The sequence below is a fragment of the Oncorhynchus tshawytscha genome, linkage group LG27 (genome assembly GCF_018296145.1).
Source record: "Oncorhynchus tshawytscha isolate Ot180627B linkage group LG27, Otsh_v2.0, whole genome shotgun sequence".
NCBI lineage: Eukaryota > Metazoa > Chordata > Actinopteri > Salmoniformes > Salmonidae > Oncorhynchus > Oncorhynchus tshawytscha.
The window spans coordinates 13659577-13680326 of NC_056455.1; the positions used below are offsets into that span (position 1 = coordinate 13659577).

The window sequence follows — 20750 nt, forward strand, 5'->3', positions numbered from 1 at the left end:
CCACACACTATTACGGCCCGAGTGACTGACCATTACAGGACCACCACACCACTCAGAGCACGGCGCCTGCATATGTCAGCTGCTTGACCCGTGTCTGCTCTTATCTATTTCTCTTTGTCCTCCATGTTTTCCATCCACACACTTCCCTCTCGCTCCCTTTTTTTAAGCCTGTCGTTGCAGCCTGGGACCTTCCTGCCTGTGCACTGACAGCTGCTGTGTGCAGACACTGAGCCAATGAGATTGATGGAGCTGTCGCTAGCCTGCAGAGTTTGGGCATGTGTGTGTGTGTTTGAGTGCCAGAGTGTATGGCATGAGTGTGTGTGTGCGAGAGCATATGTGTGGAGAGGGAGGTTTGAAAGGCTCGATATCCTCCGACTGCAGTCCAAGCACCCCTTACTGTTGTGCCAGACTGTTGCCTGTCTCAAACCCCTTATTCTGCTCCCTCCCCTCAGGCCCAGCCGCCCCTCAAGGCCCCCCATTCTTGCCGCACAGTTAACAATCAATCAGCAGTATTACAATCACAATGCTGGTTCCTCATGTGGTGGGCTTATCTCTCAGTCAGCTCTCTCCGGTTTTGCTGTCGCTCTTGTCTCTGTTTCTTAATCTAGTGCTGTCTGTCTTTGTCTCTCCTGTTCAATTCCCTCGGTTCTGCTTCCCTCTTTCCTTCTGGAAATGTCACATTCCTTTTTTCCCCACTTCCGTTCGTCCTGCTTCTTCTTTCATTGTCCCATGCTGTCTTGTTCTTTTTCTTTTCCTCTCCCATAGCGTTATGATTTATTCATTTCCTTCCCTTTTAGTGTTCATGGTCTCCCTTATCTACACAGCTATGGGTAACATAGTAAATGTAAAGCCTGGAGACTGAAATTAGTATGATATGTGGCGTTTGTTATGTTTACATAAGACAAGAAACAAAAGGAGGAAGGGTGAATGGTCAATCCAGGTGGATGGGTGGGAGTATAATGCGACCGTCTAGCAACCCAAAGGTTACGTGTTCGAATCTCATCATGGACAACTTTAGCATTTTAGCTCATTTGCAACTACTTACTACTTTTGAGATACTTTGCCACTATTTAGCATGTTAGCTAACCCTTCCCATAACTTTAACCTAACTTCTAACCTTAACCCTAACCCAGACTATTTGTGTTGCCCCCCACCGTTACACTGCTGCTATTCTCTGTTTACTATCTATGCATAGTCGCTTTAACTCTACCTACATGTACATATTACCTCAATTACCCTGACTAACCGGTGCCCCCGCACATTGACTCTGTACCGGTACCCCCCTGTATATAGCCTCGCTATTGTTATTTTACTGCTGCTCTTTAATTATTTGTTACTTTTATTTAGTATTTTTTTAACTTATCTATTTTACTTAACATGTATTTTTCTGAACTGCATGGTTGGTGAAGAGCTTGTAAGTAAGCATTTCACTGTAAGATATGTGTTGTATTCGGTGCATATGGCAAATCAAATTTGGTTTGATTTGAACACCTAATCTAGCGAACTTTAGCTAGCTAGCTAACGTTAGCCACAACAAAGTGGAATCGGTAACATATCATATGTTTTGCAAATTCGGAACATATTGTAATTTGTCAAATTTCATATGAAATGGATGATGGACATCCACAAATTAATACATACTATACGAAATGTATTGTATGATTATACTAAATGGAGTGTCTCGGATTAACATACAGAATAATATGAAATGCTCCGAGACCAGGTTGGTCTACACCATGTCAGCTGCTAGTAAAATTTATTGAGAGCAGGAAGCAGAAATGTACTTTGTACCGTTTGGACTATACCACAGTATTGGTTTAGGAATAACTATAAGAAAGCCTTTTTCTCTTTTTTTACTCCCTATCTGACACACTCACACAAACATGCCAAGACACAAGGTTTCTCTGACCATTTTAATTTTTTATCAAGTTCATACAAAGAACACTTAGTAAGGTTTCCTCTAAAAAGAGATGGTTAAAAAGCCAGACAATAACTTTGACCTCGACTCTTCCTCAAACATTATTGTAATTAGTGCTGTAAAAATGGAAACAATCTTCATCATTGTTGTCATTATCATCATCCTCAATGATAACCTCTTTTAAAATGTAAGTAAACAGCTAGGGAATGAAAGGACCCTATTGAGGCTATGAGGGTGTCTTTATGAGACCGATTGAATCTGCATAGGACTGAAGTGTTAAGGTTGGGTGGGAGGGTTTTTTAATTCCCCTCATATCAATGTCCTCTGTCTTTGTGGAAGGAGCTCATAGGAGTGTTCCAATCAACTGATCTGCTGCCCAAATGCAACATCCTGTAAACCTTTAGTGTAGTTATATTAACGCTCTATAATAGGAGTGTGCTGCTATGTATTTCAGAGTCTTTTAACCTGAACATTTAACATTCCTAATTCAGGACATTGCCTCAGGTTGTCCACTACTGGAGTGGGAGGATGTGGTTTGTGGCGTTTGGCTCTTTGCTCTCTCTGATGGAGTCAGTCCAGACCCTGGAGACATTTAAATGAAGTCAAACATCAGTGACAGCTCGCCTGGGTCTCCGTTTGGGATGGGGTGGCAGAACAAAACAAATGCAGGGCACTAGGAGAAAGGGATGCCCAGATAAATGCTGAACTCATGGAGAACATGCCCAGCAGACCAAAGGGTTGGACTTCAATTTTTTTTCTTCTGTTGACAGTGCCTGTCTTCCTTATACAATGTGAATGATAGCCTCCAAATGAACATAAAATATGCTTTTCATTTGTCTTGCCTGTTCTTCTGGAATTGTATTTACTGTGTACTGTGTGTACTGCACTGAGTGCATGTGTGTTTGTGTGTACACATTTATTCACATATCATGTAGGCCTACACATTTTTCTAAACATTAAATATACATTTTTAGCTCCATTTCTCGTGGCCTTTAACTATGAATAAAGAACTGCATAATCAAAACCACATGTAAACAGAGAACATAAGAACACCTGCAACAACAAAGATTATTTTTAGATGTCAGGGCAGTATAATTAGTACAGGCCCGTCAGCTAAATTAATATAATTTCTGGTCAAAACATGCAATGGTCCAATACCTTAATTACCTTGTATCTCCATTCTATCTAGACAGCCTGGGCATATTAAGAGGTGTCCAAACCAATTTTGGGATTCATTTAAAAGCCATGGACCTTGAATATAAATCAAATTAGATGACAATTTCATTTAAAACAATCCAATTGTACATTTATAATTGGGCTATTTTATTGACCAAGTCTACAGGCATTGCAAAGGTACTTGATAGATGCTTGGTTAAGGACGTCAATTAAAATCCTCCCTATGGTTTCTTCCTTGTTGTCTTAGGGTTTACGCACCCACGGATACTGTTTCATGGTGCTGTGGAAGAGGTGGGTATGGCGGCTTAATGGTAAAGAAATCATGCTGATACTGGGCCCCCTCGTAAGGTTAAGATTAAAAAGAGTACCAGTATTTGCCCTGCTTTACAGAGTGGAGTAGGGGGAAGGGGGGACTCCCCTCCTTAGCCTCGCATGTTGTCAGATAACTTCACATACACCAGGGGTTTGAAATGCTTCTGCCAGCTAACAACCCAAAGAAACAGATTCAGCCAAATCGGAGATGTCAGAACAAATTAATTTGGACACCGCAATCTGGGTGACCCAAACACTGGTAGCTCTCCACTCAACGCAAAACAAGAGAAAGATGTGTTTTTCTTGTTTAAGTCTATAAAAAGCCCTTATATAAACCAAGTATTAACCATTTTTACAGAAGACAAGTGGTACAATATATATACACAAGTACGTAACAATCAAAGGTAGTCGACTACCAAAAGTATGGAACACATGATTTGCAGATATAAGTTGCACAGGAATCACAAATCTTCAATCGTCATTGTTAACTAATGTGTTGCCAAAGCACTTGAATACAATGCATTTTTGACATGAATACATGAGTGTATGTACCATACATAGTATCCGAAAAAGCACAAGCTTCAAACACAGGACGTTTTCTGTGCGTGGCCAGTTTTGAATCTGAAAGCACTTCATCTCTCGTCAGTCAAACGCTACTTTTTTCGAAAGAACTTCCAATCCAAATACAGTACAAAAAAATCATACACAATATATTGCTACGGATGAAACCCAAGTATGTCTACCAGGTTGCATTCGGATAACCTGTTGTAGAATAGTTGCGTTTAAGGAAGTTTTACAAAGAACAGTCATTCAGCTCTTTTAGGCTGCCGTATATACAGTGTAATCATAGAGATTGAGTATGCACACTAAGCTGATGGTCCACAGTCTGACATTCCCACTGTGTGCTATCAGTTACGTGTACTCAATTTCTCCTGATAAGAATTATTTTGGTCCAGCACCTAGAACCACAGAATGGACGACTGTGAGATATACATGGCCCCTCTGTCCTGCTCCTCGTCCAGTGTTGAGAAACTGAGGCAAAACTTTGGGCCAGTAAGCCTTCGACAGCTTTAATTCACTTTTGACTGTCCAACACAGACTGAGGCAATCCAAAACCAGCGGGCTTACTGTGACAGTATTGGTGTAGGATTCACTGTACGGAGGCCTGCGGCAAAAAGACTCTGGCATACCTGTGGGCCAAAAAGGCCCTTCACCGGGTAAATGATACTCACGAGGGTGTCACTATTTAGAACAGCAGTGTTTGTCTCCCGTGGGTCAGATATACCTGCGGGTCAACATTCGCTCAGCACTAGGATGGGAAGAAGAGGGACATTAAGGTGGAATCTCAGCCAATTACAGTGCTTCGTTCTACTATAGGAGGCAAGCCAAGGCGCTAGCCTGGCGACATCCTGGTGCCTCGCTAGCTGTCAGCTTGGCCCCAGGCTGTGTTTGTCCTTGAGGCCTCACAGAGACTCACCCTCCTCATGGAGACTCCCTGGAGCCTGAAGGATCCATGTGTCACAACGTCAGCATCGTTCAGCTAGCATTAGCAAAACTATCCTAGTGCCTGCAGCCTGTAGAGCTCAGCTGAGGTTTCAGAGGTGTCCACTCTTGCAGGCCAGCCCTGATAACTGCTTGTAGGTTTGTGTTTTCTTTAGTATGGCCTTGCTGGAATTGTGTCTGTAAAATAACATTTGAATCTGTTCAATAGTAAAAGGTCATGGAGAGCTAATCAAGCTTTTTTTTCTGAGTGGAAAGGGTTCTCAGAGCTCTGATTCGCTAATGCAACTTCCTCTGCCGGAGAAGCGCACGAGGAGAGAGAAGAGAAAATTAAAATAAGCTCTGTGAAAAGCTCTGTGGTCTGGTTTCTGAGAAAATAGTCCAAAATACCTTTCAGAAGAGCCTGAAAAATCTTGGCCTATGTAACTCTGCTTCCACCTCAGCTCCCCAAAGGACTCCGGAATGGTCCAAAGTCAGACTCCAGAGAGAGGGTTTGCAGATAGATGGGTACGTATTGCTTTGCAGACAGAACATATTGCTTGTTACTTGCACACATCCATTGCTTGTTCACAACCACTAATGCATCCTGAACGATAAAGGAGAGACTCCATAGAATGCTTTATATGGCTGGGCTGTTAAGCTAAGAATCATTGTGTCTAAACTCCCACTTTTATGAATTGAAGTTGGAGAAAGCTAAATGGTAACCGTGCATGCTGCATACGGCAGCTATGAGTGCAGATGTGCATGATGCATATTTATACATGTACTGTGCATTTCCCAACACTTCTCTATTTCTGATTTACTTTTATTCAACCATATCATAAAAACAACAACAACTCCAAATGGGTCTTATGTAGATTACATAACAGCTTTAGAAATCCTGAAGTATGAACCATGGACAGATCAATCAAATCCCCAATGAAATGTAACATAAGCATTAACCCAGAATTGTCTCCAATTCCAACACGAATGACTCCATCGGCTGCACGTAGTTTAAATCAATTCAAATGTCCTATATTCCATATCATGCTGCTGCATAGGCTACAGTGAAACCACTCGGTGTCTGTCCATAACACAGAGTGGCTCAACAATAGCAGCCGAATGAATCTCCAAATCATTTAACACTGTGAAAGCCCTGCTCCACTCCATGCATGCCTAGTGTGTGAGAGTGTGTGAGGGCCTGCCATGCTGGCGATAAGGGATCATTAGTTATGGCTGCACCCCCCGTGAGGAGGCATGGTGTCCCCTGGCTGGGAACAGCTTGGAAGACCATGCAGGGGTTGGATGCTGGAGGCTCCCACCATAAGTCAAGCCCACTGGGGAAAGGAAGAGCAGAGGAAAGGGGGTCTGGTGGAGCTCAGGAACAGGCTGGAATCTGGTTGGTGGGGAGGAGCAACAGTAGCAGCATATGGTGAATGACTCTAGTAAACACGACTGACTGGCTGCCATCCGTTGATACGGTTCCACCTGTCTGGAATACCCTGGGCGTAGGTATACACTGCGGCGTAACCTGTTTACTTATGATAATAAATGAAGCTTGAGGCTTGGGCTAAATTGCAGGAGAGTCCACTGACACGTACGGTGAAGGACGGCGCTTGTGTGAACTTAGACGTATCAGATTTCCATGCAAATATTGTACCTTGCGGTCAAGTGTAAAATGATAATGAGCCAAGAGGAGTTGCTTGCTCTCCTGTAGCTGGAAATAATCCTTGTGGTTTGGGAAAAACTTACTGTAATGTCTATGTTTAGCCACTAGCTTCAACCCAGCTGCATTTACAGTGACTCATTATACACATAGATGAACCATACAACTGCATTCAACAAAATTATCATATTAAAGCCTATTTTAATATTACAATAATATATGCATGCATCACATGAATTGCTGCCAGTCTGGAAGACATACTTTAATAATATACTCTGTATGATTTTCCTTCCTTCCTGACCTTCGTGCATTCATGTTTGGATAAATTCTTCAACAGCAAGCCAAAGCTAAGATAAAATAAAAAAGCAATGACCTTTACTTCACAACTACAACTTCCCACCCTTGTATTGCCTTTGGCACCATATTACCCAGGACAGACACGGTGACCTGTCCTGCCCTCTTGCAGGCGCCTATTGTCCCTTGCGATTTGCATCGGGTCTCTGCTGAAGCTTCACTAACACAGACGGTTCCATTCAACACGACTGTGGTGACCTTGCTGATACCTGTGCTGTTTGCCCTTTCCGATGCATGCGTCACCGATTAAGACAACAGCAAACAACACAACGCTGAGAGACGTGGACGCTGACGAACCCCAGGGAGTCTCCAGACACAACCACTGTGTGAGATTCCCCAGTTTTGACAACCAGGGGGCCTGAAGCTTCGGGGCTCTTCTCCAGCAGGTGACGAACAGGAGGTGCTTGCTGCACCAAACCTCTGTCCGGCTTAGTTCCTCATCCCTTACGCTTCAGGATGAATAAACAAGCCCCTCCTTTCCCGCTGTTTCTCTCTCTTCCTCTCCCTCTCTCTCTCTCTCGCTGGTACAGATTTGCCAGAATGGTATCTCACTCTGTTCTGGATAGAGGGTGATGAGAGCTGACAAGACAATGGCATTGTCACTGCTGTTGTTCAGGGTCCTTGAGGTGCTTTACCCATGTGTACCACTCTGACAGGCTGCAAACAGTAGGAGAGTGTGTAAGTGTGTGGGGGGGTAGGGATTTGTAGAGTAGTGGTGCCAGGAGGAGCAAAGAGGAGATTGACCAAAACACAACAGGGAGGACGCTGGGACAGAGAGGGAATTTAAAGGAACCAGGTTTAGAGAGAGCGAGTCACTTCATGCGATCATTACCTTCCCTTTTGGTGTTACATTATCAATAACAAAGAAAACCTGCAATTAAAATAGCAATAGAAGATTGCCTGTCCCTGTTCATCCCCCCAGCCATCAACACGACATTGATTCGTACAAAAAGCTCTCGCTCCCAGGCCTTACTCCCAGTGCTATAGACTCGTTTCTTGCTTTCCTACTCCCCAAACGTTTCATGCTCAGACTGTGACCTCTGTCTTGCTGTTGGTGGGCAGCCCTTTGTTTTTGGGGTGCATGTGGGGCGACTGTCCATAGCCCAGGGGCTGGGAGAAGAGTTCCGGGAGTGTCTCAATGCTGAACTGCCGCTTGTTGGAGTAGGCCTGCCGGCGGCTGTTGGGCTGTTGGTGTAACTGCTGTTGATGTTGTTGATGTTGCGGATGCTGCTGATGCTGCTGATGCTGAGGATGCTGCGAATGCTGCGGATGCTGCTGCTGTGCCTGCCCGATGTGGGAGGCCGTTGGATGCTGGACATGGCCCTTACTAGGGTCCCAGACTTTGAAGGCTGAGCTGGAGGTAAGCGGGTGGGTGTTAGTCTTGGAGACCTTGGGCTTGGGGAGCTGGGCGGCGGTGATGGTTATGGCCAGTGGGGCGTGGATGTCTGGAGGGGGCAGGAAGGGCTTGTCCTTGTGAAAGGCGATGGGCTGGAAGGTGGGGGGCGAGGAGTGATGGCGGGAGTAGTCCACCATGGGGTAGCCCTTGTAGTAGTCTCTTGCTGCCGTATCTGCTGCGAGAAGGGGGAGGAGACAAAGGTGGGAGAGAGAGAGAAAGAGAGAGAGAGAGAGAGAGAGAGAGAAGAATGCGGTTAGTGGTATAGAGGTCAAAATACCTTACAAATACCTTTAATCTTTTCCTTTGACATGGTATCCACTCAACCTGTAGGTCCACAATGAGTTATATGGGTCAGAATATCTACCTGGTACCCCCAGAGACCTCAACAATGTCCTCCTTTGTTCAGATACAGTAAGAGCTCTGTTATCCAGTGGCCAAACCCCTAAACCAAGTTAAAACAAACAAAACAACAATGAAAATCTGTAAGGATCTGCTGCACAAGCATCTCCTCCCTACTTTATCATGCTGTAAAGACAAGTGTGATTCCAGGTAATTACATTGTACACATTGTAATAGCAGTGTAATAGACCTCATCATAATGTGGCTGTAAAATATGCTGGAATAGAAGAGCACAGATGAATAGAATGCGCTGAGTTACCCCACTCATATCACTTCAATAACCTCGCCCAACCTCTCTGTTTTAATTAAATGTACACATTTAGGCAAGTTATACAAGACATTGTGTCCCTTTCTGGAGTCACTTGTATGCTATTCTGCTGCCAAGGGAAGAATTAAGGTGAGGCACCTCTCCCCCTGTGTTAATCCCTGTGCCGTTGGCTGTGTATTATATACCATGAAAGGAACCAGTAGCTTTACACCATCATCCCTAAACCAGCCAACCTGTCAGGTAAACCTACAATGACATGGAGGTAGAGCTGCACAGAGTGTACAGCGGCTTACACCCACAGGGGCTTGGTGCTGTGTGTGTCTGTGTATGAGTGTGTGCTTGAGAGGGGGGTTAAAAAGCCTGAAGCCCAGTAACGTTAACGTTGAATGAAAACAAATAAGAAAAAAAAGCAACAGCAACTGGCGGATAAGCTGGAGTTTTGAGGGGAGTAAAAATAGAGCGGGTTTAGTGTGTCGTGTCGTATTAGTGAGGGAGCCCTGAGTGCTGCTTCATGAGGTCACAGCCGCAAACCCCTCAGCCCTCAGACACTAACAACCTTGTTCACCTCACTGTTGTGTCATTTAGGTTTTTTCTTCCCCTATTTTTTTGGAAAAAATGATCCTGGTTGTTGTTGTTTCTTTTCCCCCTCAGCCTCTGAGTGTGTGTGTGTGGGTGTGTGTGTGTGTGTGTGTGTGTGTGTGTGTGTGTGTGTGTGTGTGTGTGTGTGTGTGTGTGTGTGTGTGTGTGTGTGTGTGTGTGTGTGTGTGTGTGTGTGTGTGTCACTCGTAATTCACTGTAGCACAATTTCAGTGGGTCAGAAGTTGACATACACTAAGTTGACTGTGCCTTTAAACAGCTTAGAAAATTCCCGAAAATTATATCATGGCTTTAGAAGCTTCTGATAGGCTAATTGACATCATTTGAGTCAATTAGAGGTGTACCTGTGGATGTATTTCAATGCCTACCTTCAAACTCAGTGCCTTTTTGCTTGACATCATGGGAAAATCAAAAGAAATCAGCCAAGACCTCATATAAAAAATTGTAGACCTCCACAAGTCTGGTTCATCCTTGGGAGCCAAACCCCTGAAGGTACCACGTTCATCTGTACAAACAATAGTATGCAAGTGTAAACACCATGGGACCACGCAGCTGTCATACCTCTTAAGAAGGAGATGCGTTCTGTCTCCTAGAGATGAACGTACTTTGGTGCGAAAAGTGCAAATCAGTCCCAGAACAACAGCAAAGTACCGTGTGAAGATGCTGGAGGAAACCGGTAGAAAAGTATCTATATCCACAGTAAAACGAGTCCTATATTGGCACAACCTGAAAGGCCGCTCAGCAAGGAAGAAACCACTGCTCCAAAACCAACATAAAAAAGCCAGACTACGGTTTGCATCTGCACATGGGGGACAAAGATCGTACTTTTTGGAGAACACCATCCCAACCGTGAAGCACAGGAGTGGCAGCATCCTGTTGTGGGCGTGCTTTGCTGCAGGAGGGACTGGTGCACTTCACAAAATTGATGGTATCACGAAGAGGAAAATGATGTGGATATATTGAAGCAACATCTCAAGACATCAGTAAGGAAGTTACGGCTTGGTCGCAAAAGTGTCTTCCAAATGGACAATGACCTCAAGCATACTTCCAAAGTTGTGGCAGAATGGCTTAAGGACAACAAAGTCAAGGTATTGGAGTGGCCATTACAAAGCCCTGACCTCAACCTTATAGACTATTTGTGGGCAGAACTGAAAAAGTGTGTGTGAGCAAGGAGGCTTACAAACCTGCCTCAGTTACACCAGCTCTGTCAGGAGGAATGGGCCAAAATTCACCCAACTTATTGTGGGAAGGTTGTGTACTAATTGCACTACATACTATTTAGCACATACTGTATAGTAAAAATGAAGTATGCCATGGCCAAAACATATTACTTTTGTTACGTTCAAGACAACTGGTGATTCGGAAACAAAATTAGCTCACACTGGGAAAAATCATGACTTTTATGATCTTCATGTTGAAGTCAGAGCTCTAGGATGACACCAGAGTTTCTGACTTGTAAATTCTGAGTTTTTGGGGGAATTGTTGTCTTCAATGCACCATCAGTTACGGCTTCACATATGAACCGGAAAGCATCGCCTGTAGCCCTCACTCTCCATCTTTAGAGGATGCATGCACTCAAAGACTTGGCCTCTATTGGTTGATCTAGCCAGCTATAGATAGACTACTCATTTGCTTTTGATGCACTTTGAGATACTATAAAACTGATTTTTTCAAATACTCAAACGGCCTACTATTTCGGACACAAGTATGAGTATTTGGATACGGCCCGTGTTTGTGTGTGTACCAAAAACTTTTTTTTTTAAACTTGTTACAAATTATGGAGTCATGCATGATACACAGAATGATATTTTGAAAGAGAAAGTAAAGTACATGAAAAATATGTTTTAGTTTCAGTCTCCTCCATCTCCACTAACTGAAACTAATTGTATGGATTTTTTCCTAATAATAATGTAAAATTGACATATGTACAGTAAGACTCATGTGAAGGCCAAATTACAGAGGATGAACATCTTGATGCATTGGGGCCTTTAAGGCTGGGAAAACTCCAGGGCTGGATGGCATACCAGTGGTAGTATACCACACTTCTTTTGATATACTCAGAGGACCATTATTAGCATGTTTTAACCACTCCTATACAAACGGTAGATTATCAGACATGTAACAAGAAGGTCTGATATCATTATTATTGAAACAGGACCCAAGTGGTATATACACTGCTCAAAAAATAAAGAGAACACTAAAATAACACATCCTAGATCTGAATGAATGAAATATTCATGGAGGTCTGGATTTGGAGTCACACTCAAAATTAAAGTGGAAAACCACACTACAGTCTGATCCAACTTTGATGTAATGTCCTTAAAACAAGTCAAAATGAGGCTCAGTAGTGTGTGTGGCCTCCATGTGCCTGTATGACCTCCCTACAATGCCTGGGCATGCTCCTGATAAGTTGGCAGATGGTCTCCTGAGGGATCTCCTCCCAGACCTGGACTAAAGCATCCGCCAACTCCTGGACAGTCTGTGGTGCAACGTGGAGTTGGTGGATGGAGCGATGATGTCCCAGATGTGCTCAATTGGATTCAGGTCTGGGGAACGGGCGGGCCAGTCCATAGCATCAATGCCTTCCTCTTGCAGGAACTGCTGACACACTCTAGCCACATGAGGTCTAGCATTGTCTTGCATTAGGAGGAACTAGGGCCAACCGCACCAGCATATGGTCTCAAAAGGGGTCTGAGGATCTTATCTCGGTACCTAATGGCAGTCAGGCTACCTCTGGCGAGCACATGGAGGGCTGTGCGGCCCCCCAAAGAAATGCCACCCCACACCATGACTGACCCACCGCCAAACCGGTCATGCTGGAGGATGTTGCAGGCAGCAGAACGTTCTCTGCGGCGTCTCCAGACTCTGTCACATCTGTCACATGTGCTCAGTGTGAACCTGCTTTCATCTGTGAAGAGCACAGGGCGCCAGTGGCGAATTTGCCAAACTTGGTGTTCTCTGGCAAATGCCAAATGTCCTGCACAGTGTTGAGCTGTAAGCACAACCCCCACCTGTGGACGTCGGGCCCTCATACCACCCTCATGGCGTCTGTTTCTAACCGTTTGAGCAGACACATGCACATTTGTGGCCTGCTGGAGGTCATTTTGCAGGGCTCTGGCAGTGCTCATCCTGCTCCTCCTTGCACAAAGGCGGAGGTAGCGGTCCTGCTGCTGGGTTGTTGCCCTCCTACGGCCTCCTCCACGTCTCCTGATGTACTGGCCTGTCTCCTGGTAGCGCCTCCATGCTCTGGACACTACGCTGACAGACACAGCAAACCTTCTTGCCACAGCTCGCATTTATGTGCCATCCTGGATGAGCTGCACTACCTGAGACACTTGTGTGGGTTGTAGACTCCGTCTCATGCTACCACTAGAGTGAAAGCACTGCCAGCATTCAAAAGTGACCAAAACATCAGCCAGGAAGCATAGGAACTGAGAAGTGGTCTGTGGTCCCCACCTGCAGAACCACTCCTTTATTGGGGGTGTCTTGCTAATTGCCTATAATTTCCACCTGTTGTCTATTCCATTTGCACAACAGCATGTGAAATGTATTGTCAATCAGTGTTGCCTCCTAAGTAGACAGTTTGATTTCACAGAAGTGTGATTGACTTGGAGTTACATTGTGTTGTTTAAGTGTTCCCTTTATTTTTTTGAGCAGTGTATAAAGATCCAGTCCATTTAAAAAATTGGAGACCTCTTACATTTCAGTGTTGTGATGCAAAAATCCTAGCAAAATGCTTGGCGCATAGAATTTAAAAAGTATTGTCAGATATTATTCATCCTCATCAGACAGGTTTTTTACATGGACGATACATTGGAGATAATATAAGACAAGTACTGGAAACAATAGAATATTATGAAATATCGGGGACACCAGGCCTGGTTTTCATAGATGATTTTGAAAAGGCTTTTGATAAAGTATGACTGGAGTTTATATATAAATGCTTAGAATATTTAAATGTTGGTTAATCTCTTATAAAATGAGTTAAAGTTATGTATAGTAACCCTAGGTGTAAAATAGTAAATAATGGCTACATCTCAGAAAGTTTAAAACTATCTAGAGGAGTCAAAACAAGGTTGTCCACTATCGGCATATCTATTTATTATTGCCATCGAAATGTTAGCTATTAAAATTAGATCAAATAATAATATTAAGGGATTAGATATCCGTGGCTTAAAAACTAAGGTGTCATTGTACACTGATGATTCATGGTTTCTTTTAAAACCACAATTAGAGTCTCTCCAGAGCCTCATAGAGGATCTAGATACTTTTGCTATCCTCTCTGGATTAAAACCAAATTATGATAATACGTATTGGATCACTAAAAAAAGCCAATTTTACATTACCATGTAGTTTACCAATTAAATGGTCTGACGGGGATGTGGACATACTCGGTATACAAATCCCAAAAGAAAGAAATGATCTCACTCCAATACATTTTTATAGAAAGTTAGCAAAAATAGATAAGATCTTGCTACCATGGAAAGGAAAATACCTGTCTATTTGTGGAAAAATAGCCCTGATTATCTCTTTAGTCATATCACAGTTTACCTATTTGATTATGGTTTTGCCTACACCTAGTGACCTGCTTTTTAAATTATATGCAAATAAATTAATTAAAAATCCTACCATGTGATTTTCTGGATTTTTTTCTCTCATTTTGTCTGTCATAGTTGAAGTGTACCTATGATGAAAATTACAGGCCTCTCTCATCTTTTTAAGTGGGAGAACTTGCACAATTGGTGGCTGACTAAATACTTTTTTGCCCCACTGTATTTACCCCAAAAATAAATGGGGGATTGGAAATGATGCAGACAATTGCATTGATGGAAGCAACAATCTTTCCGCAATATTAAGCTGATCCACCCCTTAAAATCAAAAACAAAAAATGATGGAATTTCTCGTGGATGAACGGTGTTGCATCCCACTAATAGAGTTCCAGACACTTCTAGAATCTATGCATATTGAAGCTGTTCTGGAAGCTGGTGGGAGCCCAAAGCCCAATTAGGTTCTTTATTTTGGCAGTTACCTGTATATTGCTCCTGAAACTCAATATCATCAAACCACAGACCAGTCTTCTAGAAAAGCTGGATTTCTTGAAGATAAAACATTCATTACCTTGAAAAACGATCAAAAAGTGGAAATTGTTCTTCAATACAGAACATTATAACACTTACTCTGTGTTGTTAAGGAGAGTTCTCACTTCTTCCAAAGGAGAAAAACTACAGATGCTTTAAATGGCCTAATCACTGCAATTTCAGGAAATTATTTTAACGCAAGGCATTAAACGGCTATTATGCTGATAATGACAGTGCTCTTAAAAGGCCTGCTTTCATGTTGTGGCATGTGACACGTTTGGCAAGTCATGGGAGGATTAAATGGCTATGTTGCCAACGCAGCTGTATACAGGCATGTGTTTATACATTCTAAATATTCTAAAGGATAAGCACCTTGATTCCAGCAGACCATGTGACAGGGTTTACACTGTCACATGGCTTCTCTAAAGAATAGAAGTCTAGCAGGTGCCAAGTCATTCATTCTGAAGACTTCCATTGATCCCCACACCACAGCCATTTTGAGGCCAAGTAGGGGTGTGCTGTAATTAGCCAAAGGAAAAAACAAACAATATTGCACCAGACTAGACTGACATTTTATCTCTTTATCCTTACTAGTGATGCTCGAAACCCGTTCTACTCGAATACTACTCTTTATCCTTACTAGTGATGCTCGAAACCAATGCTACCCAACTACTACTCTTTATTCTTACTAGTGATGCTCGAAACCCGTTCTACCCAACTACTACTATGCTTGCAAAGAAAGATTTGCACGAAAGTGACCTCAGGGTTGCAGCAGCATGCGTTTTGTCACGGGGAATCACTGACGTTCTCAGCAGACTGCACAGGAAGTGCACGGTGAGAGAGCATATGCACTGAAGGCGGGGGACCAGCAACGAGGCCTTGCTGCCCTCTCCGTCCATTTCTCGCCTTCTCCATCACTTTTCGCACTATCCCTTTGTGCCCTATCAGAAATTCTCAGGTCGTTAGTGTTTAATTAAGATACAGGGCTACAACTACATCCTGGTCCAAGGACCTGCTGGTACACCTGGCAGAAGTTGGCTGACGCCTGAGCCAAAGCCCCTGAACTACACTCTGTCCTCTCAATGACTTTGCCAACACAGTGAGTGACGACGTGCCGTGTTGTTTATTGGCTTGCTGGGGGTTACAATCACGTGTGAAGAGATGAGAGTGCTAAGCCTATATCTCAAATGAGCTGCTGTGTGTGCCCTTATGAGTGTGTCTGTGTGTGCCCTTATGAGTGTGTCTGTGTGTGCCCTTGTGAGTGTGTCTGTGTGTGCCCTTATGAGTGTGTCTGTGTGTGCCCCTATCAGTGTGTCTGTGTGTGCACTTATGTGTGTCTGTGTGTGCCCTTATGAGTGTCTGTGTGTGCCCTTATGAGTGTGTCTGTGTGTGCGCTTGTGAGTGTGTCTGTGTGTGCACTTGTGAGTGTGTCTGTGTGTGCCCTTATGAGTGTGTCTGTGTGTGCCCTTGTGAGTGTGTCTGTATGTGCCCTTATGAGTGTGTCTGTGTGTGCCCTTGTGAGTGTGTCTGTGTCTGCCATTGTGAGTGTGTCTGTGTGTGCCCTTATGAGTGTGTCTGCATGTGCCCTTGTGAGTGTGTCTGTGTGTGCCCTTGTGAGTGTGTCTGTGTGTGCCCTTATGAGTGTCTATGTGTGCCCTTGTGAGTGTCTATGTGTGCCCCTATCAGTGTGTCTGTGTGTGCACTTATGTGTGTCTGTGTGTGCCCTTATGAGTGTCTGTGTGTGCCCTTATGAGTGTCTGTGTGTGCCCTTATGAGTGTGTCTGTGTGTGCGCTTGTGAGTGTGTCTGTGTGTGCCCTTATGAGTGTGTCTGTGTGTGCCCTTATGAGTGTGTCTGTGTGTGCCCTTGTGAGTGTGTCTGTGTGTGCCCTTATGAGTGTGTCTGTGTGTGCCCTTGTGAGTGTGTCTGTGTGTGCCCTTATGAGTGTGTCTGTGTGTGCCCTTGTGAGTGTGTCTGTGTCTGCCCTTATGAGTGTGTCTGTGTGTGCCCGTATGAGTGTGTCTGTGTGTAGCCTTGTGAGTGTGTCTGTGTGTGTGCTTGTGAGTGTGTCTGTGTGTGCCCTTATGGGTGTGTTTGTGCTGTGTGTGCCCTTATGAGTGTGTCTGTGTGTGCCCTTGTGAGTGTGTCTGTGTGTGCGCTTGTGAGTGTGTCTGTGTGTGCCTTTATGAGTGTGTCTGTGTGTGCCCTTGTGAGTGTGTCTGTGTGTGCCCTTGTGAGTGTGTCTGTGTGTGCCCTTATGAGTGTGTCTGTGTGTGCCCTTGTGAGTGTGTCTGTGTGTGCCCTTGTGAGTGTGTCTGTGTGTGCTCTTGTGAGTGTGTCTGTGTGTGCGCTTGTGAGTGTGTCTGTGTGTGCCCTTATGAGTGTGTCTGTGTGTGCCCTTGTGAGTGTGTCTGTGTGTGCCCTTATGAGTGTGTCTGTGTGTGCCCTTATGAGTGTGTCTGTGTGTGCTCTTGTGAGTGTGTCTGTGTGTGCGCTTGTGAGTGTGTCTGTGTGTGCCCTTATGAGTGTGTCTGTGTGTGCCCTTATGAGTGTGTCTGTGTGTGTGCGTTTGTATGTGTCCCTGTACCTCAATGCCTTTCCATGTGTCATTACCATTGTTTAGAATCTCATGTGTCAACCTGCTTTTCCGGCCATCTGCAAGCTCGCGTTTGTGTGTGTGTGTGTGTGTGTTTGTGAGTGTGTGTGCTTGTGAGTGTGTGTGCTTGTGAGTGTGTATTTGTGGGTACGCATGTGTGTGTCCGCAAGACCATACGGCTGTCTGCTCCATTCATGAGGAAATAACAAGTGAAATACCCTAAAGGTGTAGAGAGACTCCCCTCTCTTAAAATCAATGGATTCAAATGAGATGCAGAGATGTAAATACGAAGCAACTGCCCGTGGTAATGCACCAGCCGTGAGGTGGGCCCTTCTCAAGGGCCCGATGAGCCGGCATGCCAACCTGCTGTGCCACAGGACCCGTGCCCCGGCTGGCACCACGGATGGCAGCCACGCCATTGTCTGTACAACATACAGCTATGCGTGTGTGAGTGTGTGTGTGGTGTGCACAGTGTCTAAAAAAATGAATGCAGTTTAAAAGTGACTACATTAAAGAGCGGACCGTATTCTGTTTGGGGTCCTCCTGGTGACAGGGTTGGGGATTATAAAATGTGCTTTCATCAAGCAGAAAGGAATATGGAGAAAAAGTGTGTTGCATCACAATCGGATGAAAATGTTAATTTAAGTATTTTACTGCAAATGTCAATGACAACGTTATATGAATCTATTGTCTTTTCTATTGACGGTCCTTTGGTGCAATCACACTTATTCACTCAGTGAGCAGCATAATGAAGTGGACTCCTCCATCCCTGCCATTAGTGGTTTTAGAATAGGAAGGGCTAGTGAGCAGTTCTAATGACATGCAATGATCTCATGGCGCAAGCATGTCTGTGTCGTGCTGTCTTTCCAAATAAGCATCAGTGTGTCCTTGTATCTCCAGAGGGATCAGATACAATCACGTATGGTTGTGTGTGTGTGTGTGTGTGTGTGTGTGTGTGTGTGTGTGTGTGTGTGTGTGTGTGTGTGTGTGTGTGTGTGTGTGTGTGTGTGTGTGTGTGTGTGTGTGTGTGTGTGTGTGTGTGTGTGTGTGTGTGTGTGTGTGTGTGTGTGTGTGTGTGTGTGTATGAGTGTGTGGTGTCAGTATGCATGTGTGTATGCTGGGGTCAGAATGCATGTGTGTGTGTTTGTGTGTGTGTGTGTGTGTTGGGGTCAGTGTACTGTAAGAATGTGTGAATGTGTGCTTATGTGTGTGAGGCCATGGGGCCAGCCAAAGGGTACGGCTCTGACCCATCCAGACCCATACTGTCAGCCACTCAACAGGGAGTCATGTCACTCACTATCCTGACTGCCTGTGATTGAGCTACAGGCAGGGTTACTGCACCATGTGTCTGTGTTCCACATGTGTTTGTGTTCCACATGTGTCTGTGTTCCATATGTGTTTTGGGGGATATGTAGTAGCATCAGTTTGTGTGTTAATGAGTTAGTCATGATAGAGGAGGGCAGTTGATGATGTGTGGGAGTAACGTCATTGTTGTTCATATACAACATACATCCTCTACTTCAGGGCTGCCCAACCCTCTTCCTGGATATCTACTGTCCTGTAGGTTGGACTGAAGACCCACAGGAAGGTAGATCTCCAGGAAGAGGGTTGGGCTGAAGACCCACAGGACGGTAGATCTCCAGGAAGAGGGTTGGGCAGCCCTGCTCTACTTGATTACTCACACGTGTTTTTCTCACGTTTCACACAGTCACGTTTTTCACACCTTTCACACAGTCACAGATGTTTTTCTCACGTTTCACACAGTCACAGATATTTTTCTCACGTTTCACACGTCACCCATGTCACCCATGTTTTCGAGAGCAAAGTATAGGCATGTTATAATTAAGCAATAACGCCCAAGGGGGTGTGGTATATGGCCAATACAATATGGCCTGATACAGCCAGCCATGGTATATTGGCCATATACCACAAAACCATGAGGTGCGTGACTGCTATTATAAACAGGTTACCAACGTAATTAGGAGAGTAAAAATAAATGTTTTGTCATACCCGTGGCCAATCAGCCAAGTATTTGTGTGTGTGTGTGTGTGTGTGTGTGTGTGTGTGTGTGTGTGTGTGTGTGTGTGTGTGTGTGTGTGTGTGTGTGTGTGTGTGTGTGTGTGTGTGTGTGTATTTGTGCGTACACATGTGTGTGTCCGCAGGACCATACGGCTGTCTACTCCATTTATGAGAAAATAATAAGTGAAATACTGTAGAGGCATATAGGGCACCAGCTACACAGTTTATAATATACATTAACATACATTAACATTATATAACATATAACAAACACTGTTCAGTGCTGGAGTATCACAGGCACTGTGTCTCACGTAATACTGACGGCAGTTCTCAAATGCACATGTGTAGAAATATTCAAATGCATAAAATATGTTTATATTATTCAAGTGAGTGGATAGGTTTTAGTGCATTGATGTCTATGTGAACTGGTCTGTTGATAGACAGTGCATGTGAAAGGATGTCTGTAGTGAGTGGTGAGTTGCTTACCCACAGCCTTGAGGGAGGCGCACTTGTTAAAGCCCAGACCAAGGTTGTTGTGAGGGTGGGAGAGTGCCATCGCTGGACCCAGGGGTGAGAGGGCAGCGTTATTCAGGTGGTTGTGATCTGAAAGACAGAGAGAGAGAGAGTGAGAGAGATAAAGAAAGCAAGAGAAGAAGAGAGAATGAACTGCTGTTACACCCTTAGTCTATGTGTACCACCATGTGTACCACCATGTGTACCATCATGTGTACCACCATGTGTACCATCATGTGTACCATCATGTGTACCACCATGTGTACCACCATGTGTACCACCATGTGTACCATCATGTGTACCATCATGTGTACCATCATGTGTACCACCATGTGTACCATCATGTGTACCATCATGTGTACCATCATGTGTACCATCATGTGTACCATCATGTGTACCACCATGTGTACCCTCATGTGTACCACCATGTGTGAGTAATGCTTAATGACCTGTATATTTATGCATCTACTCTGTGCATAGAGGGGGCTGGTGAAGATAAGGATGCATGCTGAGAAAAACATGTGACCACACTGTCCTTTGTAATATTGAGGCGGTCAAATATCCTCCCCTACACTAGAAAAAAATGTGCTATCTAGAACTTAAATGGTTCTTCGGCTGTTCCCATAGGAGAACCCTTTGGAGAACCACTTTTGGTTCCAGGTAGAACAGTTTAAGGACGCTAATGTGGCCCAGTGGTTGCAGTCCCGGATGTGGCGCTCATTGGCGTGCATGAGCACCGCCTCTCTATCTGCCCCGTGGCGGTGTGAGGCCGGATGGTTTGTTGTGGTACACACATGCAGAGCATCGACATACAGATGGAAACTCTGCCAGGAGCCATACTTTCAGAGAGTTATGCCAACTTTTAGAATTTTAGAATATTGTTATAATTCTAGACATTCAGTTACAAAGCATTGTTTAAATATTCCCTATGATATATTTAGATTGTACATATTTTTTTGTTTTTAATAACTTGTTGATAG

At 44.2% G+C, this 20750-nt stretch overlaps 1 protein-coding gene across 2 annotated transcripts in view; it reads right to left on the minus strand.

Moving 5' to 3' along the window:
• Positions 1 to 2683: 2683 nt before the first annotated feature.
• The window catches only part of LOC112226144 (protein shisa-8), an 85245-nt gene continuing 67178 nt past the window's right edge, over positions 2684 to 20750 (minus strand). The window contains exons 3-5 of one of the 2 annotated variants that reach the window (XM_042307532.1): positions 19744 to 19860; positions 8666 to 8743; positions 2684 to 8473 (exon numbers count right to left, since the gene is read on the minus strand). In XM_042307532.1, coding sequence (XP_042163466.1) covers positions 7932 to 8473; positions 8666 to 8743; positions 19744 to 19860 — 737 coding nt within the window. In that variant the 3' untranslated portion in view covers positions 2684 to 7931. Of the gene's footprint in view, positions 8477 to 8665; positions 8744 to 19743; positions 19861 to 20750 lie in introns of both variants that reach the window. The other variant, XM_042307531.1, reaches the window with a different exon arrangement.